At 44.7% G+C, this 24149-nt stretch overlaps 2 protein-coding genes and 1 long non-coding RNA gene across 3 annotated transcripts in view; 1 reads left to right on the plus strand and 2 right to left on the minus strand.

Annotated features, from left to right (window-relative positions):
• Positions 1 to 23339, minus strand: part of cdkal1 (CDK5 regulatory subunit associated protein 1-like 1) — a 273052-nt gene extending 249713 nt beyond the window's left edge. Inside the window, exons 1-3 of the mRNA XM_076280154.1 lie at positions 23225 to 23339; positions 22625 to 22788; positions 15906 to 16018 (exon numbers count right to left, since the gene is read on the minus strand). Of these exons, the coding sequence (XP_076136269.1) occupies positions 15906 to 16018; positions 22625 to 22785 (274 nt within the window). The 5' untranslated portion in view covers positions 22786 to 22788; positions 23225 to 23339. The remainder of the gene's footprint in view (positions 1 to 15905; positions 16019 to 22624; positions 22789 to 23224) is intronic.
• Positions 9889 to 10621, plus strand: LOC143118346 (uncharacterized). The gene is made up of 3 exons (XR_012986119.1): positions 9889 to 10121; positions 10214 to 10328; positions 10451 to 10621. It is a non-coding gene; the product is annotated as an uncharacterized LOC143118346 (long non-coding RNA).
• On the minus strand, positions 11911 to 13203 carry LOC143118347 (uncharacterized). The gene is made up of 2 exons (XM_076279415.1): positions 12670 to 13203; positions 11911 to 12571 (listed from the first exon to the last, which is right to left on the minus strand). The coding sequence occupies exons 1-2, from the start codon at positions 13142 to 13144 to the stop codon at positions 12366 to 12368; spliced, it is 681 nt and encodes a 226-aa protein (XP_076135530.1). The 5' UTR covers positions 13145 to 13203; the 3' UTR covers positions 11911 to 12365.
• Positions 23340 to 24149: the final 810 nt, after the last annotated feature.

Here is a 24149-nt window from a genome sequence, read left to right on the forward strand (position 1 = left end):
CACAGAGGACACACACAGGACAGGGGACGTGAAGACGTGGTCAAGCTCCCCAGGGCCTTGTCTATAATAACCATCCAATCATACAAGGTCGAGCAAATCATACCCAAAAACAGCAAGCTGACACACACACACACACACACACACACACACACACGTCTTTGAAAATAATTACAGGCCGCTGTAGCAGAGCGGAGAGGTGAGTGACTTCTCATTTGCGTGGGCTGGCTCCATCAGACAGGAGATGAGGGGCGTAAACACCTTCCTCCTCCGAGACAGCACGGGCTCAAAGGGCTGCTCACACATCAACAGCCTGGATGCAGGAGCGCTTATCAGCTCAGCTCACTCCACAAACACACACACACACACACACACACACACACGTGTATACACACAAAAACATGCATGCAGAAATGCTCATACACACACACAGGCAAACATGCACACACAACCACATACACATACACAAGCATGCATGCACACACACACACACACTCGTTACGCAGACAGGCTGAATTAATGGGAGAAGAGTCCCGTCATCCCTGGTCCCACCTCCACACCGGCGCACGGTAGGAGGGCTGCCAGGGCCTCCATTACAGCTGATGACATGAGAGAGAAAAAGAAAAATCACTAAATCTGCCGCCCAGTTGAAAATGGACCGTGCTCCAAATAAGGGCCCACATAAAGGCTTTTCTATTGGAGTTTTGTCTTCCCCCTCTTCCCCCTCTCTTTTTCTCCCTCTCCCTCTCTCCCTCTCTCCTGTTGTTTGCGGACCCCTCCTGGGAGAGCTGACCTGTTGCTGCGGTGGTCAGGCTACTCTAATTGCGCTCCAGTGTCTCTGCCCCTGTGTGGCGCGACCATGTGGAAGAATCAGAACCCCCTGCCCACGAGGACATCAGCCCTCCACACAATGAGGATGACTGCCACACCTGGCATGCACATGCGCGCACACACACACACACACATACACACACACACACACACTCACACACACACACACGGACACGCACACACACACACACACACACACCCTGTGCGCTGACTTTCAACCGACTTTCCTCACAGTTTGAGGAGGTGGGGGGGGGGGGGGGGGGGTCTTCAACACGGAGAAGGTGATGTCTGCTCCACGTCCAAATAGGATCTCACTGGGAGGCCAGACAGAAGCCGGCTGCGGATGACATCTGGCTCAGCGCTGGCCCAGGTCTGGAGGGACAGTTCATCATTCACAACAAAAGGGCGCTGTGGCGCAACTGGTTACAGCGCCCGCACCATATTCAGGTCAACGGGCCCACGAGTCATTTCCTGGTCCCGCCCCATCTCTCTCTCCCACTCACCTCCTGTCACTCTCTCCACCGTCCTGTCAAATTAAAGGCATAAAAGCGGCAAACAACAAGCTGTTTTTTTTTAAAAACAAGCTGATGAAGACAATGCAAGGGACCGTGTTTATTGGTTGCTCAGTGTTCCTCCGATGTTCCTCATGCCAGAGGTGCGTTTATATTCACAAACATAGCTAAACGTTCCCAAACATTCGCAAACAATTTTCTGTTTGCCTTGAATTTGCCATGAACATTTGTGAACACTCTCAAACAGTTTGAGGAGGTAGTTCTTTGCGAACATGCTGAGAGTTGAACGGAGAGTTACCACTGAGATGGAATGTTTACACAAAATCGTACAAATGCATCTGTTCATACAAACATGTCCGCCGGAAACGTTTACTTCTGAATTTAAACGCACCTCTGACCATAGCACGCGGTCATTCAGAATCAGCAAACAGGCATGTGAGACAAGCATGAACCACTAGGCTGCAGCAGACATACAATCCAACAAATGGTGAGGCACCACACACACGGTCACTCACACACACACACACACACACACTGAGGAAATAAATTGATGTGGGTGCCGGAGACCTCCTCCTGTCCTCCTACACCAGCCAGGACCCAGGAGATATTACCCAGGGGTGAAAGGGCGTTGCCGCTAGCAACAGCAGAGAGGTTGGGAAACTTTGGTGTGGATGGTGGTGATAGTGGGTGGGGGTAAGGGGCAGTGGGTGGGGGTGGGGGCAGGGTGAGCAGTCTGTGTAGGGTCTCCACGGCATATCTGTCCAGCAGTAATGGACCGGGAAACAGCAGCGCTACTCCAACAGGGCTGATTGGATCAGACCTCGCTTTATGGGACTCAGGATGAGCATGGTGTGTGTGTGTGTTTGTGTGTGTGTGTACATGCCTGCAATCCGTAGCAAACCTCAGCAGGTCAATCTGACATTAACACAGCCCCATTCAAAAACAGTAACATTTTACACACACACACAGATCCAGAAATTGCTGCTCAGGCATCTATCAACACAAGAGCCATTTCTGTGCTTAACTGTGTCTGCCTCAGGCAGGGGAGGCCGCAAGGGCCAATCTGTGGCAGAGATAAAAATAAAAATAAAAATAAAAATAAAACACACCGCAGCTGCCTGGGTGCTCCCAACAACACCAGCCTGGAGACAGGGAGGGAGAACATCAGCAGTCCTCACCAGCAGCAAACACACACACACACACACACAAAGAGAAACACAGTGGAAGCATATCACACAAACTTGAAACAGTTAGAGAAAGAGAGAGAGAGAGAGAGCGACTGTGCAAAACCAATATATATTCTATACATCGCATGTACCCCACTTCTGTCTGTAGTGTACACAATCACTTTCAACCATTTGATCTTCTTGAAATAGCTGCATCCAAAATCCATCCAAAATGTATTCCTGTTTTTGAGAAGACATTTGCTGACTTTTCCCACACATGCTCCTCTGACCGCCCTGAGACTGTAAGAGACTGCTGAGTCCAGGGACTTTGGCCACTACTAACAGGTCTCATGGGCTTGGCCTAAGGCAGCATTCCCAGAAGAAATGCTACATGCAAAACTGGATAATGGCCACAGCAACAAACACACTACTGACTGGAATATTTAAACCGGGAATTGGATATCCCACATTAACTTCTAGAATCCTTGTGCCGTAAATGTCCTCAGGGAGACACATAGGATTCACACATTCACACACACACACACACACTTCCTTGTGTATAACCTCGCTAAACACCACCATGTGTATATCATTCATAATATGAAAGAAAACCATAGTTTGATGCCACAAAAATTACAGGAGACAAGATGCTGACAGTCAGTTCTCCCTAAGCTAGCCCTTACTTAGGCAACTCTCTCTCACACACACGGGCATCCAACACACCCATGCAAACTCAATCCCCTCCATATCGCAGCTCTGGGTACAGTTTTGCCGGAGCCAAGCAATGTGCCCACAGACCTCCTCCTCCTCCTCCTGCTGCTGCACACAATCCCAAATTCAGTCTGCCAATTCTCTCTCGCTCTCGCTCGCTAACACACACACACACACACACACACACACTCTCTCGCTCATCAACACTGCTTCTGATCGTCTCTGCCATTCGCCCCACTCTTCGCTCTCTTGACAGAAGCTGATGCAGAATTGTGTGTGTGTGTGTGTGTGTGTGTGTGTGTGTGTGTGTGTGTGTGTGTGTGTGTGTGTGTGTGTAAAGTGGGAGAGGTGGAAGATGCAGGTCCAGCGAGGAGGAGGCGCTTCAGAATCTGCTGCGCTCATTGGCGATCCTCGGCGAACACCGCTCACAGCTCGTTGGCCAATCACACTGTGGCAAAGACGAGGAGTTTGTGAATGGGCTGCGTGCTACGCAAGGTGTGCATTCTCACACAAAGACACACACACACACACACACGCCGGCGCGTGTGCTCTCACACATGGCAGAAAATACTACTGTCTGAAAGTGAGAGAGAAAACACTGCTAATGTGATACACATGTGTGTTCAATCACACATACATCAGAAATCCTGTGCCCTCTTAAGATGTGTCTATGCGTGTGTGTCATTTCCATATGGTGTAACATTTTATTATATTCCATCTCCTTAAACAAATACTAGTGCAGAAAATATCAACACCAAAAAAAAAAAACCACGAACAATCTCTTTCTCTCTGCAACACACCCATACACGGAATCCTTCGCTCGGAGCAGTTCCTGGTGTACCAGTCACCAGCTTCCTGAAACTGCCGAGGCACAACAAACATAAACGCTGCGGCAGTTGATGTTTACGGCCAACAGAATCCCTGGCATGAAAATCAGCCCTCGCATTCGCCGGTTAGAAAAACACCGTTGACTTTCCATGAAGTTCCTCGCTGGCACGCAGGGTGCAAGATATCTGTTGACACAGACTGAGGTACGGGTACGGTGGATAAACAGTGCCATCTATAGGCAGACAGCAGTACTGCAGCCAACACCTTGCCTCAACTCATAACAAGATGACATCATTCTCTGGGCTCAACCCACAACATACAAAGGGCAATGGGTTCTCTCCTGCTTCAGAAATTCCCTCCTGAGCCACTTAAGGAGAAGTGTCACACAAGCATACACATAAACTTTTACAACATATATTTATTTCTGCTTTGTTCTGCCTCTCTAGAAGAGAAGGATCCATGTTTTAAATGCTCTCTCTCTCTCTCCCTCTCTGAGTATCTCTCTCTCTCTCTCTCTCTCTCTCTCTATCTCTAGAGGGCATGTCTGGGCATTATGCACGCAGAACTCCAGCTGGATGTAAGGTCCGTCAATATCCCTACAAAAGTTACATGCTGTTTAACAAGTGCTTTCACAAATCAAGTCTGACATCATGCTTCCCGCCACAGCCGTAAATTCGTTTGTGAAATCTTTCAGTGCTCATAATGCAGCGGGAAGCCAGGATCGACGCATAGAGGTAGCGGTTCATAGGTAAACAGCGCCCCCTGCTGTCGGCAGTGAGGACTGCAGCAGCAGCACACAAGCCCTGAAGATGAGGGTTTCAGGGTTCCTTGTGAACACACACCTGCCTCCTTCAAACTGCACTAATAGGCTTCTACAGTCACAGTTGTCCAAAATGATGTTTATTAGTTTGAGGCAGGTACCATTTGTGCTTATGGTACATGTTTATACCAAAAGAAACTCACATAAGTACGTAAAAAATCTTAGACACAGACGCCGACAAACCAAGCTGCCAGTTTTTGAGTCCATTCCAAAAGTCAACATGATGTCCAGCCAACAACCCTACCATCATCCACACTATTTCTTCACATGCATGCACACACACACACACACACACAAAGAACTCCCTCCAGGTCTCATTTCAGGGGCTGATTAGGTCCAGCAGGCAGAGACACCTCCTGACCGGCAGCAATGTCACACCAGGTTACCCGGCATTCGCTATGCTGACCTATAAGCATCACACAGTCAGTGTGTGGGGTGGATGTAGGAGTGTGTGTGTGTGTGTGTGTGTGTGTGTGTGTGTGCCTGGGAAATGGGGGTCCTGACGTGCGGTCTCCAAAGTTAGACCCAGACAGCACACATTTAGTGTGCACTGCAGCCATGGTAAGGGTTAAATATAATGGGGGGAGATTTTTCGATAAGACACTGCACTGCACGCTATCCAGCCCCCTCAGTCGTACCAGCAGGGGGAACATAAACAAACCCCTCATAGGGGGGCACAGAGTGGGAAGAAAGAGATCTAAAAATAAAAAAAAGATGAACAAGAAAAGCAAGATGAAAACATACAAAGGGGAGGTGAAAGGGAGAGAATACTGCACTCTAAAAGAAAAAGTGCAGCTTTTGTTAATGGACTCAATAGTAGCCAAATCACTAGTTTCGGTTGCATCCAAAAGAATGCGAACATCTTTTGTTATCAATAAACAAAAACCGTATACACTTACTGACATGCTTCTTCATGTTTTAGTTTTTTTTTATACAGTCAATGGTTTCAGTGAGCACACACAAACAGAGGTATTCACTTCCATGCCATTCATACCTAGCAAATTACCACCATGGCGTTTAAAACAATGGCATCTGTGTGAAAATGCTGATGATGACGCATAAGGTTTAGCTTTTTAAATATCATATATTGTATGACAGGATGAGGATGTGTGTGTGTGTGTGTGTGTGTGTGTGTGTGTGTGTGTGTGTGTGTGTGTGTGTGTGTGTAATGAAATCTGCATGTAACAGGGGGAGTTCTTGTTGCTCTGTGAACACGTAACGCAACATGTCACTAGGGTGGTGATAGCTCTTGCAGAACCAACCAGACAGAAACACTGGTCCGCTGAGAGCGCCGCCTTCTCACACAAGCTCCCCTGCGTCCCTGGCATCATCAGAAGACAGGTCATTAAGATATGTGCGCTTTGGACACACGAGACCCATCCTCCTCCTCCTCCTCTCTGTCCCCATAGAGATGGCACATTAAAGGTCACTCATCCTCAGCGAGATGATCCAACTGAGACACGAGGTTATTATGGGCTGGGCGACTGGGCTCTCTCCGTCGTCCCTCACTCACTGACACACTTCAGTCTCATTTCATTCGCACAAGACTGTTCAGTCACCGAGCTCGGAGTTACTCACACTGCTGTTCACTAGGTGTTTGACTGGTATCACTATAACTGGGTAATCATTCTATGTTGTTTTTTAGGTCTTTTAATTATTATTGTTTAAACACTTTTAAACTATTGCCCTTTTATGCGTTTATGCACTATTATTACCTTGTGTGTTTTACGTTTTGTCTTTAATTCTTTACTTTTTAAACTATTATTTGACTATTGCCCTTCTATGCTTTAATTAGCTATTCCTGTTTTCTTTTGTTTATGTAAAGCACATTGAATGACCTCTGTGTATGAAATGTGCTATTTAAATAAACTTGACTTGACTCAAGAGCTCACAGCAGTAAATAAACTTGACTTGACTCACTTCTCAAGAGCTCACAGCAGAAATCTGAACCCATCTAAGTGAGACCCACAAACTGACCTGTTGAAAGTGGTCAGCTGTCTCACTTTGAATGTCTGCAACAGTTCAGATTGTACTTGTGTGTATGTTTGTGAGGGTGTACATTTCATTTCATGTCAGGGTGTGCGAATGTGAGTCGAAGTGCGTTGGTACGTATATGAGTGGATGCATGCGTCGGTGCGTCGGTCTAAGGCCCAGTCCCTACTCCTTGTGAGTAACGCCCGCTGATGAGAGGGTACGGGAAGGCTGGTACTCGTGGGATGGCTCCTCTTTGAGGTGGTTCAGCACGGGGAATAAGAGGGGCACTTACATAAGAAAGCCACAGGCCCAGTTTCCTGTCCCTGCCTACAATTACCACCCGAGTCTTTCCAACCGCATCCAGACAAACACACCCAGCAAACAACAGCGCTGGAGCAATTAGGCTCCACACACCATACACTTCCCCTGCAACAGTAAACAGACACACAGAGAGAGAGAGAGAGAGAGAGAGAGAGAGAGAGAGAGAGAGAGAGAGAGAGAGAGAGAGAGAGAGAGAGAGAGAGAGAGAGAGAGAGAGAGAGAGAGAGAGAGAGAGAGAGAGAGAGAGAGAGAGAGAGAGAGAGAGAGAGAGAGTGTGTGTGTGAATGTGAGAGAGACAATAGGAAGAAAAGACAGGAATGGATTGAAAATATGGATGAATGGAGAAAAAGTAAGAAAGAGATGAGAGTAAAAGATGGGACGGGGTTAAAGAGTGAGAGTTGAGTCCCGGGTGACACCCATGCCTGCCTCTGCTTGCTAAAGGGAAAATTACAGCTGTGTGAATGAGGGGCAATTAGGAGCCAGTTTTATAGGGCTGCTTCCTGCTGTACCCACTGCTATGCTACGCACCACTACTGTCTACCTTCTCTGCACCTCCTCTCCTTTCCTCTTCTCTCTTCCTTCTCCTCATTCTCCTCTCCTCTTCTCTCTACTTCCTCTCCTCTCCTTCTCCTCATCATCTCAACTCCTCTTCCTCCTTCTCTCTTTCTTTTCTCCTCTTCTCTCCATCTCTCCTCTTCCTCCTTCTCCTCCTCCTCCTCCTCCTCCTCCTCACCCCTCCTCCTCTCCTCTTCCTCCTTCTACCATCAACCTCCTCTTCCTCCTTCTCTCCTCCTGTCCTGTCCTGTCCTCTACTCCTCCTTTTTCTTCTCTACCTCAACTCCTCTCCTCCTTCACTCCTCTCCTCTTCCTCCTCTCCTTCTGTTCTCCATCTCTCCTCTTCCTGTCCTCCTCCTCAACCCTCACTTCTCCCCTCCTCCTCCTTTCCAAATAGAAAAACAGGTCATTTTGTTGGTTGAACAGATACAGATGTCACTGTGCATCTCTAACACACACACACACACACACACCCATCATCTTCTTAATTACACTAATCACATACTCATTAGCATTTATATTCAGACACCCTGCCAAGCCCTTCTACATAAATGATGCTCCCATCTCTTTCTAACAACACATATTATTTATCTTTTTCAACACATACTTACAAAACACATTTTCTGGTACATTCATGCGGTTACACATCCACACACACACACATTTGTGTGCCAGTACGTTTCCCATGCATTCCCCTACACACACACACACACACACACCATCTGCTTTGCATGTGGTTTGCATGGCTCCCAGACAGTTGAGATGAGCCAGAGTACCAGGGGGGATTCAGGACCACAGGATCTTCCACTTGCCTCAACCCATCTCCCTCTCACACCCACACATTATCACCTTGGTCACACACACACACACACACACACACACACACACACACACACACACACACACACACACACACACACACACACACACACACACACACACACACACACACACACACACACACACACACACACACACACACACACACACACACACACACACTCAAACACAAACACACACACCCACACACAAAGCGCTTTCAGACATAACCTCCGGAGTATATGAGGAGGTTTGTCAAACGGAGGTCCTACCCTTCGGATGATTCAGATATGATGCTAAACTGCGGACCTAATACTGACCTTACACGGACGTATGTGTGAACGACATACACGCACATTACAGAATCTCCGTGTGGTTGAGTGAGGGGTGGGGGCTGACATATGACGTAGGGCCCAAGTTCGCAAGAGGCATGTGACGCAGAATACATGCGGCCGCTGTCACAGGAGGGCTAGTAATAGGCTACAGAATGGAGGGTGAATACATCGCGCTCGTTTCGAATGTTGTTGCAACAATGCAGCATGTTTTCCGTTACAACCACAACATCCGCAGCATCGATGAAAGATTGGAGCGTGACCTACAGCCAATTCGAGCAGATTACGACAATGAATGTCGTCGTGAACGAATCCGTTACAGGAGAAAGAGAGCTGCAGTGATTCTACTGTTTGCCCAGCGTCAACAGCAAGGGAGGATGTGGAGAATTGCGAGACCAAGCGGCCAAGTATTCTGGACTGATGTTCTCGAGAACTTTGATGATGCACGGTGGGTGCAGCATTTTCGAATGACCCGCGGTGCATTTGAGTACGTCCTAAGTTTGGTGGCTCCAGCATTGACCCGCCAGAGTACACGATGGCGAAAACCTCTGGAACCAGGCCTCAGACTGGCCATTGTCCTATGGTGGTATGCTACACCAGGTGAATACAGGACAATAGGTTCAGACTGGCCATTGTCCTATGGTGGTATGCTACACCAGGTGAATACAGGACAATAGGTTCAGACTGGCCATTGTCCTATGGTGGTATGCTACACCAGGTGAATACAGGACAATAGGTTCAGACTGGCCATTGTCCTATGGTGCTATGCTACACCAGGTGAATACAGGACAATAGGTTCAGACTGGCCATTGTCCTATGGTGGTATGCTACACCAGGTGAATACAGGACAATAGGTTCAGACTGGCCATTGTCCTATGGTGGTATGCTACACCAGGTGAATACAGGACAATAGGTTCAGACTGGCCATTGTCCTATGGTGCTATGCTACACCAGGTGAATACAGGACAATAGGTTGTCTATTCGGTATCGGGATCTCTACGGTCTGTGTCCTTGTGCGCGAAGTAACCGCAGCTTTGAAAGACAACCTGTCCGCGCGTTTCATCTCCATGCCAACAGGGGATCAACTTCAGAAGACAGTGGATGGATTCACGGCCCGAGGGTACCCAATGTGTGCAGGTGCCATCGATGGAACTCACATTCCCATCATTGCACCGAGGGATGATCCAAATTCCTATTACAATAGGAAAGGCTGGCATTCCATTGTGCTACAAGCGGTTGTTGACCACGAATGCTGGTAAGCATCATTACTATTGAGTCCTGTGTTGTTGAAAATATAGCTCGTGCAGTTGAAGATTTGTTTAGCTAATGGGGTTTTCTTTTATGTAGCTTCACAGATGCTTATGTGGGGTGGCCGGGTTCCACACACGATGCCAGGGTCCTCGCCAACTCGTTCCTATTCCAAGTGGCCGAAGAACAAGATGGTTACTTGTTTCCACGTGAGGTACGTATCAAACATTGGGCATTCTTAATTTAGGCATGTACATGCCTATCACTGAATTCTGCATAGGCTACGCGCATCATTCATATAGTAGGCCTAACAATATTTATTCGATTTGTGTACAGAAATCCATAACTGTGGATGACGTGGAGGTACCCATCCACATAATTGGAGACGCAGCCTATCCGCTGAAGAAGTGGCTTATGAAGGGGTTCACTCATCACCGTCAACTGACCCGAGAACAAATCCGCTTCAACTACCGTCTGAGCTCTGCTCGAATGGTGGTGGAGAACGCATTTGGGCGTTTGAAAGGCCGTTGGAAGTGTCTTGCCAAGCGCAATGATGTGGACATCCTAGTAATGGCGGACATTGTTCATGCTTGCTGCATACTCCACAACGTCTGCGAAATCCACAAGGAGAACTATTTGCCCGAGTGGAACACAGGTGGTACTCGCCTTCCTCCTCCGGAGGCTGACCCAGAGGTCCTGCATGCACCGCAAGCAGGTTACGCACAGCGCATCAGAGAAGCCATCATGACCATCATGCCGCCGGAATGATCATGAAAAGTCTGTGGACAATTCCAGTTTGTCTATCAATAATGTAACATTTTGATGCTTCAAGAAGGCAGGAACGTTTTGTCACCCTATAGGCATATTGTTGTGCTAACTGTTGTAAATAAAATTACATTACATGTACACGTGCAGTTGTGAACTCTTTTATGTAGAAGATAAAGAAGAAAAAAGATATGAAAATAAAGATAAAGAAGATAAAGAAAAGCACGTTGCCTATTGTGGGTAGTACTTGTAGTCGCGTAACTGCGCTGATTAATAATAATTGCAATGAACCTCAAATAGCATATAATAACATCATGACAATGAAATGGTTCATTTTCCCAAATGTACTTTATTTCCCCAAAAGTATCCCCTCTCCCCATCCCATTCCCTCCACCAATGGCAGGTGCCTTTTGTGGGATGTTACGCACCTGCTAACTACAGCCCATCAAATGTGTGCCTGGCATGGAGGTTCCTATAGGCTATTTGCAGCAGGTGCCTTTTGTGGGATACGCACCTGTTAACTACAGCCCATCAAATGTGTGCCTGGCATGGAGGTTCCTATAGGCTATTTGCAGCAGGTGCCTTTTGTGGGATATGCACCTGCTAACTACAGCCCATCAAATGTGTGCCTGGCATGGAGGTTCCTAGGCTATTTGCAGCAGGTGCCTTTGTTGGATACGCACCTGCTAACTACAGCCCATCCTATAGGCTATTTGCATTCCGAATGGCAGCCTAAATGATAATCAGCCATTCACATGTTTTGTGTCCTGCAAACTGGTCGAATACTGTAGTGTGAAATATCAAATACTGTACTATAGGCCTATTGCATTTACGTAATGAGTTTGGAACATATAGGCCTATTGCATTTACGTAATGAGTTTGGAACAAAGTGTGTTCTCTTAATTGTAATGTTATCTTCATTCTCAATCCGACATCTTGTGACGAGCGTTATGGCAACGAATATTTTCTTCGTTTTATTTGGCTAAGCCTTATTCATTCTCAACAAATATTGTGCTCAATGAGGTCATGAGAAGGCTATTCCAATGAACAGAAAATCGATCGTGTTGTCTAACACAATTTATTAAATACAGACAAATCACAAGTTTAAAAAACACGTTTAAAAAAATTACACGTTTTAAAAAAATACACGTTTAAAAAAAGTGACAAAAAATTGCACCAAACCCGAAGTTTGAATCACCTAAGAAACAAACAAGTGTCCATCTGCCTAGCCTAGGCCATGGAGTTAAGTGTCGATGTGCTGTATGATGTGCTGTGCGTGAACAAATGTTCAAAAGTGCCCAACATGGCAAGTCAGGAATGATGAGATTAGGGCTCACAGGTCCGTGTATGATGGATGACCGTTGTCGCGATGGTACCGAGGCTCTGGCCTCCACGCTGGCTCTTGAGGTGGGTACTGGCCGTGGGCCTGAGGGACTGGCATCCTCTGGACCATCTGCTGCAGGACCGTGTTAAGGTCGAGGAGCCGTTAATTGAGCTGAGCGCTCTCTCTTTCCCGGTCCTCTCGCGCTTCTCTCCGAGCGCGTTCCTCACGCTCCTGGTTCTCCAATGCCCTCTGCCGATCCCGGTCGTCCACCTCACGATCAAGGTCCGCCAGCAGGTTCCTCATCTCTGCCATGGACCCGGCGCGTGCCTTCCTCGCCTTCTTCCTCGGTGGCGAGCGACAGGGTGACACTTGAGAAAGAACCCGAATGTCATTCAACAGAATTAAAAGCCAGCTGCAAGTTGTATTTCGTGAACAGTTTAGAATGCCAACACGAAAAATAAATTACCTATGCTCGAGACCGACTGATTCAGTGATGTATCACCGCCCTCATCATCGCTGTCCGGCATCGGAGAGCTCTCGGAGGTAGAGGCAGGCTCGGATGTAGACGTAGATGGTTCGGAAATGCACTCAGTCTGGGATGCACCTGCACCTGGCACCGGCATACTCCCAGACACAGTCAGTGGTCTTGTGGAGTGCTTAGATCCCCATATTGCGTCGCACAAGCTGTAGTACTGGAACAATTTTCTGTCATTCCCACTGTTGTTGTTGTGGTCAACAACATAGGTGTACTGTCTTTTCAGCGCCTTCAGCTTGGTGATTATTTGTGCCTTGGTCCTGGCAATTCCTTTGGCTTCCAGCTGCCTTCCAATGCGGTCGTACATCAGGGTGTCTCTCGCTGTTCCCTTCATTTGTTCCATCACGACGTCGTCAGCCCTCATGGAGAGCAGCTCCAGGATCTCCTCATCTTTCCAGGTCGGCATTCTTTCTCGATTTTCTGTACAGCAATATGCCACTCCATCATGACCCTGGCATTTAAGTGCTCCCGCTATGGACGCACAAAAGAAACGTCATCGACACGCCCTCTCACGAGGTATGAATCTTAAGCGCATGTTCTACGCCTCGTTCAGACACAGCACATTTACATAATGTCCGGAGGAAATACTAGGTCGGGGGTAGTATAAACACCGGGTGAATTCGGACTTCCATATGACCGGTTATGTCATTCAGATATACGGCCCCACCGTTTAACATCGGCAGAACCTCCGGTCTTACACGTATGTCTGAAAGCGCTTTGTACAGACTGCTTCAAGTCTACCCACCTCTTGCTCTCAAGTTACAGATAACATTGGTCTTTTCTGACATAAAAGGTCTGGGACCATATTCATGAAGCATTTTATCTTACCACTAGGAGTGGTAAGTCTTGGGCTAAATCACGCTAAAAGTTTTCAGCTAAGAGTTTTCTCTTAAAACCTATTCACAAAGCCGGACAGACCTACTCTTAGTAAGGGAAAATGACAACTCCTAAGATAAGATAAGAGCTCTGTTGCTATGGTTGATGTCATTACTCATGCACAAGCTTGACTGAAGTGACCACCTTGATTGGCTGATGATTATAACGCGGGAATGATGGCAAAAACCTCCCCTACGATGATGAGTGACAGGTGACAGGTCTTTGCTGGTGAGAATGTGTGCGCTACACAAGTACTGCAAAGGATGGAACATGATGAATAAATAGCCTAAATGAATAAAGAGTAAGACAAAGCAAATAGCCTAGTAGCATAATGAAATACACTACGGATTGATGCAGTATCTTTGCAGCATGTTTTAAATTAATCTGTATGATGATACGTACGTTTGCAAAAAGGAGAAACAATTTGAATGAAATGAAACGTTGCATTTAGTTTACATGCAATGAATGGTTTTGGATGTTGTTGGTGGCGTTATTGCATCCCTTAGTTACAACGCACAATTATTCCCTCGTGATTAAGAGCTCCTGTAATCACAAGTGCATTTCAAAACATCGCGACGTGAAATGCCACAAAAAGCAACTTAGGATTCTTTGTGTATAGGTCAGGTGAGTTAGGAATCCTCTCGACTTTTTCTAAGCTATCCCAGAAGACTTAGGTGCTACTTTTAAGGATAAAATGCTTTGTGAATTACTCTTAGTCAGAAAAATTAGGAGTCCTAAAGTTACAAGTGACACGCCAATTTCTCCTAAATTCGCCAGTTAGGAGCTACTTTTAGCCTTAAAATTTATTTGTGAATACGGCCCCGATCTCTCCCTTGCTGATGAGTTGGTTGCATTTCAATGTTCTATAGATCCGTACAATGGTTCAATAAAAGTGTTTTGAAAGTTCATATCAAAAGTCCATATCTCTCTCTAAAACCTAACCATGACTGCAACAGACCAGGGGACAGGCCAGAGACACATCTGATGCTGCTTTCTATTTGTCTCGTAAGTGGTAACTGATGACTGGGAAAGACACCACATCCGAGTAAAAACGAGTTGAATGCATTCCAGTTGCTAACAAGTCGTAAGAACAAGATGCTAACATTTGTTGGCAATTGTCTGTCGTTAGCGATTGTTACCAGATATATCAATACTAGTTTGTAACAAAGCATTACACAGTATTTACACAAACAAACGTCATATCAACACAGTATTTACACAAACAACTTCCGTAGCAACATAATGACAGATAGAGGTTGGACACTATTGTTCCTACAACTGATTTAAAGAGACACAAATAGACTATATATATAATATAACTGCTATTAAACAGAGCATATCTACAGCTCTCATTTATAGTTAATGGGCATAGCCATCTTGGAAATTCAAACTTGGCATAGCCTACTCAGGGTTCAAACAAGCCAGTGCAACTCTTATGTGTATCTCGCACCGGTTCTTCATCAGCCAAATCCTCAGCAGTTGTCAATGTTTATTTCAGTGTAGCTAGAGCATCTGAGTAACCAGCTACGTGTCCACAGGAGAGAGAATATGAGAAGAGGGAGTAGACATTGACAGGAAGTTAGTGTGAGAAGAGAGAGTAGAATTGTGAAATGACCATTGATCGAGCCCACATTCCTTCCACAGCACCTTCAGAATTCTTACTTGAGTGGTCCTCCACAGAACAGGCAGTTTGACATACAGACAAACACCTGGCCACATTACACAAACCAGCAGAAAAATAATCAAAGCGTTTAGATCAAGCACCAACCAGTGGTGTCTTGTGCAAAACACCACCACATACGGCGGGGCTACACTGGGTGCTCAACGTGAAGTGTGAAGTGTGTGTGAAGTGTTCGGCTCTCAGAGTGTGTGCACCCGCAATCCACTGAACTGGCTACACCATATGCAAGAGAGCGATTAGACCAGTCTTCTGAAACTATTTTAATGCTCCGCAAATAGAATGCTTAGGTTTCACAACCGGTGTAGTTAGATTGTTAGGAATATGTGGAATGGTTTCCGCAGCCTTAAACAACAATTGCACACAGTCTTTCATCAGTCTCTCCACCTACAGCTTATCTGAAGACAGTAGCCAGTGCACTCATCTTTAAAGTCCAACTTCGTGCTTTAAAGTCTTTGTGTATGTCCTACACGATCCCACCTGTGGACAGGTGAACTTACCTGTCTTGTAATTTTCCCTTTGGAAAGTAAAAAATCACCTCAATAGATATCTGTGCTGCACCTGACACCTGTTGTGGACAGGTGAGTGTACCTGTGAGAAGCTGAGAGCTCACCTGTCATCTTGTAGCCGCTGGCTGCCAGCTGGCCTGCCATGTACTCCCCGTCTGAGCTGTTGTGTGAGCAGCCCCATGTCCGCATCCAGATCTTCTGCGTGCCGGGGATCAGGCTGCAAAGGGCACAATGGGGTCAAAGGTCAAGGGTCGGCACAGAGAAGGAGGGGTGCTTTCCTTTTTCTCAAATATTTGCCTCAGCCTTTTCCAAATCTGAGCATTTTTTGAAGACTTCTACTCTTTAGTAGTTTAAAGCAGCACTAAAGAAGATTTGCTCTCGGGGTCCCCCTATAGATGAGAAGCGCAATAATAAACAAACTAAATATGCGTCTTTTGCAACAAAGTATGAAAATAACTCATATATAATGTACAGGGAAAGCACCAACAGCTGTCTGTAGAAAATGATCTCCAAATTCCTGTAGCATAGCAGCTTTTTCCATTTCGAATTCGGAGGGGGGGGGGGTTGGGCACCCGAACACAGAAAGTTGCTAGGTGGGGAATTGCCTATAGAGGGCCGCTCAGACAATGGCAGAAGTGCCGATATGTGACGATAGGGTAAAAGGTAAAGGTAAAAAAAACAAAAAAAACTCTTAAGGGTGCCTTTATGTAAAAATGTGGGGTTAGTACCTAATTCACTATTGTGCACTCAGAACCAAAATAAGAGCAATTCAATGATGATCTTAAGGAATAGTATGGGGTTTATAATTAAAAAAAACATGTAGGTTAGTCATTAAAAAACACCATTCAGGTTCTTCGCTGTCTAGAGGAAAACAGGTACATTGATTTCTGACACAAGATGGTGCCAAAGCCTGTTTGAATAAGTAGACTACCTGGATTAAGCTCTGTGATGAATCACCTTTCATTAGCCTTAGATTGTTAGTGATATCAGATATACCGGTAATATATTGTATATTGTATATATTATATTCTATTCTTGTCTTGCTCCTCCCATTCCTTCCCAAAGCTATGGAAAGGGCGGTTTCCAAACAGTTCACAGAATTCCCCGGAATGAACTCCTTGATCCTAATCAGTGCGACTTTAAAAGTGGCCACTCCACCGAAACTGCTCTGTTGTCTCCAAGTACCCCTGGCTGCAGCTTGCAGATCGGGGCTGGGCTCAATGTGGGGCGGAGCGCAACGTTGAGCTCAGCCCAAAATCAGCTCGTCATTACCCCTTGACCTCTCTGTGTCTGTCTATTTACCCGGACTCAGAGTTAAATTTTTCTCAACCGAATGCTGAACTCTATAAAAGCTATCCTCCTTGAACTACTGCCCACGTTAATCATGTCCCTTCTCCCCCAGCATTCTAGAATCTGTGCTACACCATCGGCGTTTCTTGGGTAATCTAAGTAGGCCTAGGCTACGCTATAAAGATCATTACATGCAGTCTGCAACATAGGCCTATATAGCAATAACTTTATCAATGCATTTTATCTCTAGCCTATCGGTATTTTCTTTATAGAATAGTTTAGTAGCCTGTGCAAGTCTCAAAGGGATCATGCAACAATGAACCTCTTTAGTATATTCCTATAATATATGGTCAACAACAAGATAAAGGTCTGCTAAGAGTAAAGAACATAATATTGGCCTCTATAGCCTATTGTTTATACATACATTTAATTGGGTGTGATCGCGGCACAAAAATCACATAACTTGCAATCAGAAGTGTTATAAAATCAGTTCATTTTGCCATAGAGACGGGTGTTACAACTGTTATTTTCATTTAATTGCATTTGCTATGACTATATAAATGGCACTCATGTTAACTTGAAACAGAGGGACTGAAGATATGAATGACATGTGACTGAAGTCCACACGCTCAAATTTCACGAAGCAAACTTAAACAAACAGTTGCGGTTTAAAAAATAAATAAAAAATCGCGATGCTTGAATTTTGCACCTTTTTCTTAATATCTCTGGTCGTATTTAAGTAGACCATTCATATTTGGATGGCTGTAAGATTCTACATAATTACATGATATTTGTCTATTTACGTTTCAGTAGCTACACCATCTTGAGAATAAAACACTGTTACATTTGTACCGCTGTTACTATTGCACCAGTTCTCCCCTACGCACTAGGCTATACCCAGTACTGTTAGCCTAACAGGGAGAGTCTAACCTCCGTGTTTTTTTCTCTTGAAGTCGAGGAAATGCTTTTATGGATTTAAGCATTCTTCCCAGAGATTATGTTGAGAAATATAACTTGGACAGTAGGAAACAAGGTAGGCCCTGAAGCGTGAGAAGACGTGCTGAAGGTGAGCTGAGCTCAACGTTGCGCTCCGCCCCACATTGAGCCCAGCCCCGATCTGCAAGCTGCAGCCAGGGGCTTCTCGTTGTCTGTGGCAAAAGTGTTCAAATCAGCCAGAGCAGCAGGGTGTGCTCTGTACCCCTCTTACTCAACTTAGCAGCAGCTTTCAACATGGTCAACCACAACTTCCTACATCCATAGTCCCAAACATGGGTATTACAGGCAAAGTGCACTCCTGGTCTGAATCCTACCTCACTGGGCAATCAATCAATGTGTCATGGATAGGACAAACATCCAAATCTCACTGCCTTGCCACAGGGCGGCCCCAAGACTCTGTGCTGGGGCCCCTTCTCTTTGCCATCTACACCAAACTCCGTGGGCCCCGATTATCCACTGCTATGCAGATGATACCCAACCATATCTGTCTTTCCCGCCTGATGACACTACAGAGCAGATGTCAGATTATTTTTCTGACATATCCGCTTGGATGAAGGAACACTAGAAGCTACCTCCAACTAAACTTCTCTACAAACTAACCGAACAAACTATAGATCACCACATCTAAATTGACATCAAAATTGACTCCTTGTCTCTTGCTCCTTGTGATTGATAACCAGATAACCTTGGCTGACCATGTAGCCTCTGTCACGCGGCCGTGTCGCTTCACACTAGTAAGTATAAGAAACATGTACTCAACCTCACACAGCACCCTTGGCACAACCCAAGCTAGTCTCTCACTTCGACTAGTACAACGGCCTCCTCATGGACCTACCGACTTGTGCAATGAAACCACTACAGATGGTCCAGAACGCAGCAGCATGGTTCTCAATCATCCAAAAAGGGCACACATTACCCCACTGTTCTCTGAGCTCCACTGGCTACCCTTAGCTACACGCATCAAATGCAAGTCACTAATGCTTGCTTACAAAGTGATAGCTGGGTCTGCTCCCACCTCAGTGACGTGTGGGCAGGGTAGGCAGTGCTTACCCTGTGATTTATGCTAATCAATCAATAGAGAGCAATTAAAATCCATTTTGGATAAGACAATAGATAAATATAAATGCATATTTTCATATTTTCATTCATGCATATTTTCATAGCATTGTGTGTTAAATCATAGTTCGAATTACAGGGGGTACTGGGGGGTACTATACCTCCCAATGAAGACCCAGTACCCCCCAAAGAGACAGAAATATCAGTTTTGGGGTGGTCAGATAATTTTTCTGATTTTGTGAAAAAATATCAGTAGGCTACAATACAAGTCAACTCCTATTTTCACTAGAAAAATTTTAAGGTAAAGCGATTTCAGACACCCCTATTATGGACTGTACCATTTTTAACCACCGTGGCGCTAGAAGCAACGGAGATAGAGAACGACTTCAACTTCTCAAGCAAGTGTCAACGTTGAATGACAAAACGCTAGGTAGATTCCTCCAGTAGCCTAAATTCGGTTTGCTGCTGATGTGCATGGGTAAATGTAAGTTGCTAGCAGACGTCAAGCTTGTTGAAAATGTGTTAATGTTTTTTGTTCTTTCATAGCTCATGTCACGTCTTCATACATTTTATTACCAGCTACTTACCTGCTACTTACCCACTGAGGCTAGTAAAGTGGACCTTGGTTAGATACCAAGGTTAGTTAGCAAGATAGTTCTCTATTTAAAACATTTATTATTGTTATTTTACATTGTGGTGAGGTAAATTTTCAAGGAGATGAACTCCAGTCCATAGCCTAGGCGTCCATTCTAATTTTATCTTGAATACATTATTGTGCCCTTTTGAAATTAGTTTGGTACAGATCCTGTGTTGTTTTTATATACTGCTCAAAAAAATTAAGGGAACACTTCATTCACTGGATCGGTACTCTGACACTGTTTGGTTCTGAGCACAAGTAAAACTTTTGAGGCGAGTGTTTTATTTTGCAAGAACTGTCAGACATTCTGTGAATGTAGTTTGAGAATGGAGAAAAGGGTGGAAGGTTTCAAAAATGTGTTTTAACAATTGTGGAAAACTGTAAGTGTTCCCTTAATTTTTTTGAGCCGTAGTGTTATATTATGCACAAGAGGGTCTGATGTAGCTAAGCCTACATAACATCAGTGAAACCTGTGGAAACATAAAAAGAGCCAAGTAGCCTAGGTTGAATAGCACATGCTAGTATTTGAATTTGTTTTTAATTGGTTAGTATTGTTTTTACATTCTATTATTTCATATTTTTAGTTCAATAAATGTAGTTTCATCTGAGAACCCTGATACTATCTTAATGAAACTAGGATTTTATTTTATTCACAGAGACACTATGAGGAAAAGGAAAAGTGTATGTGTGCATGTGTATATGTGACTCATTTGTACAGTAGGATACTGTAGTGTTGATGATACCCAGCTTGTTCTGGTTATCGGATTCTTGTAGGTTAGGCCTACCGCTCTGTAGTTCTTCTGTGGTAGTATGGTTTTTCATAGTATGCTCCTTAATCACATTAAAGATTGCTCAGGTTTCTCATATCTCTAAGCAATTATGTTGATTTGACACTGACTACCATAGACTATAATGGAAAATTAGTTTCTGAATACAGTATATGAGGTTGGGTCTTACCTCCAGGTCTCATGAAATCTAAAAATAAACCAAATCAATATTTCATGAAATAGGCAATAGGCTTCTTGTAAAGGTATTACTTTTACTAGTAATTAGAATGGTATTTCAGTGCACTTAACTTCAAACTTTTGAGAGTTGATCAAAACAGTTCTCTTTTGGATATAACAATGAGATATTCTGTAGCCTACTGATTATCAGTTTGTCGCATGTTTAGACCTTGTATGTGTGTTGCACAACACATGTTGCACTTGGCGATCACGATGGGGCTTGATATGGTAGTGGACCATGATGCTCATAGAATTGAAGGAGCAGTACCCCCCAATTATGGTGGGGTAATTCGCACTCTGTGTTAAATATGTGACTCTATTTGTTTTAAAACTCCTTAAACATTTCCATTATACATAAAACCAGTGCTTTTGTTTTCAATGAACGAAAAGGCTCTGCTTTTCCCTTCATTGACTTAACGCTGAGTGAATTTTGGACTTTGCGCATGCATCAGTACATCAGTACAATTTCAGATGTATGTATTATCAAACCAAGTATGTTTTAAAATGTAACGTGATGTGTTTTAAGCCAATTAAATCGCTTATATGCTGCTAGCAAGCTAGCTGATTACAAGTTTGATAACTAGCAAAGTTCATTAATTTCCAAAATAAAACCTGTCTGGTTATAAGGCCATGTTGTGGAGGTGGTCTATCATCCTGTCCCCTGCATGCACTGACTGGTCATTTGTAAGCTTTTCCCAATTAATTTGACAGTCCTTTCCCATGTGAACTACTTAGCATTGACTCTTGTCCTGAACCCGAGCAATATGGCCTGCTCATACAAGACGCTAACATCCTGACATAGCCTAAACATTTCTCTGCAGAAATGTTGCAACCGTCTTGGGCCTGGCATAGCCTAAAGGCAAACTTAGTAGGCACGTCAGCGTAAAAGACAAACATACAGCAATGTAAAGATGTGAAGCCCATAGTCGACACACTGGGAAGTGCTATGATGCTCCCATTAGGATAACATAGGACTACTAGTTTTACACACTGGGAAGTGCTGTGATGCTCCCATTGGGATAACATAGGACTACTAGTTTTACAGCAAGCACAAGGTAAAACTTGTGATTCATGTTGGAAACGTATTGACTTGACTGTAAAGAATAACTTTCAAAGCCTAGTTTCTTTTAAAGCCTAGTTAAGTTGATATTTTTTCCATGCAGGCCATCATCATTAATGTGGGTTAGTCTTTGCTGTTGACTGACATGTGACAGGTGATGCTCCATTCCCCCTGTCTTGTAGACATAGGTTAGGGTATTTGTAAAAACAATGAAAGACATCAAAATGTGGACTTGTCAATGCACACTGCCTACCCTGGCACTGACCCCACCGCATGCCACTATCCCACCTACTTAAATGCTCTCATGAAGGCTTACGTTACCCCTCAGCCTTTACGCTCTTAAAGGAACATCTTCTGGCACTGCCACCCCTACACACACACACATTTGTAGTTCCCTGATGGTGGAACGATCTACCAAGTGTTACGAGAGCAGGGGCGTCCCCCTCTAATTTCAACAAGCTGTTGAAACCCCAAGTCTATCTCCTCTCTCCTCACGCTTCTTACAACCCAACACATCTAACATGCACTAAGGAGGAGGCGGATCAACACTAGAAACAAATCACCCTCTCAAACATCCGAAGTTAATCAACTACTAGATAATAATACTGTAGGCTGAAGCTGCACATGCTAGTTTACACTAAAACAACCACTGGCTCGGATTCAACAAAGTAATCAGTCCCAGATAGTGGAAGACGTGTTTGGATGCATTTAAAGCTACGTTCACAAAGTTACAAAGCATTGCCTTTTAAACTCACGGTTGATCACCTGTCACTTGCTTACCTGTCTGTCTGCAATTCTTCCGTTGTCTGCTGGTCCAACTTGCGTCTCCGGGAGCGTGGGACGATGCTTTTCCTGGCGTACTGACGCTCGTGTGGTGTAGGGTCTTGTGCGGACACCATGTCCTCGATGTCATCGATGGTTGGGTCACAAGCCGATGGCATGGTCTGCAGGTACAACATCAAACCACAGACAACAGTCAAACCTACCTACCATCAAACCAGAACATGATGCTTTTTTGTCATGGCACATCCTACTTAATCAAGCATTGTACCGCAGCTAAAAATCCTACTGTGCTGATATTATGAAACAGGTATCTAATTAGCGTTGTCTCAAAGCAAAGTATGTTTCTCCTGAATGAAAATAACCGCCAACATCTGGTAACTGTGGTGGCATTAGTTGACGTTAAAACCCGTACAGCACGCAAACAACTGTTAATAGCTCAAATAAAACAGCAGCATGCCTGTTTACTCTTACAAACGTTACAGCATGGCTTGAAGTTTGACAACTTCATGTGTTGTGGATTAGCATAGCCGCCAGAAATGGCCCACGTGTTGTTATCTATATAGATATGGCGATAAAAGCCAGCGTTATAACTCTTACTGGTATTACAAGTGATGTTCTGTTCTCCAAAACTGCCTGGATTAACGTCAAAAGGTTGATATTCCTGATTTAAAGATCCAAACTTTCTTGAGCTAACACATTTGGGCTAACTCACCGCCATACTGAAAACAACCTATGACCTCGTGGGAACTACAGCTCACTAAATGGGACAAAAGTAATACTGAAGGCGTTTCGTTCTGCCATACATCGAAGAGCTCTTCTCTTGTACTAGATCATATTATCATTAATATCAAAAATAATTTGTATTTTACATTGGCCAAGATTATTTGTAAATGTGAAGCTAAAAAGCCAGTGTGGTCTACCCTGCAAGACGAGTGAAAAATGAGCAACCTGTCCTAAAAGTAGTGGACCATCCACTGTTGAATTTCACGTTTTCTGAATGTAGCCTACTGCAACCTGTTCTGGGACCAGGTAAAAGTTTGTCTGGATCGACAAATAATGTATTCCAATTCCAATAGCATGGTTAAAGGCAAAATGATAAGAACACCCACCACAATGGACAGGGATGGATTACTGCACGGGCCTAGTAATAGGGGGGCCCTTAATACATCTGGGCCCAGGGGCCCGAAAGTTCATAATCCGCCCATGACAATGATGATGATGATGATGATGATGAAAGGACACTGCTGGCCTGTTGCATTATCATAACTATGATGTTATACACATATACACAGGATCTTCTCCAACACATATCCTCTACATACTTACAGCACACTGCACCCACCTACCCACACACACACTACACACACACACACACACACACAGTCACTGCTCCACTCCCCTCCCGCCCACACACACATCTTCACTGTCATCACTCACATATAACATACATACAGTACTCTGCTTGCAATAGTAAGTCCCTTCACCATACTTGCAGTACACTGCCCGCCCCCCTCCCCTACAT

This window comes from Alosa pseudoharengus, unplaced genomic scaffold, assembly GCF_046254945.1.
Source record: "Alosa pseudoharengus isolate Yale_2024_CS ecotype anadromous, Long Island Sound unplaced genomic scaffold, YU_APseudo_1.1 YU_APseudo_1.1_scf_12, whole genome shotgun sequence".
Classification (NCBI taxonomy): domain Eukaryota; kingdom Metazoa; phylum Chordata; class Actinopteri; order Clupeiformes; family Clupeidae; genus Alosa; species Alosa pseudoharengus.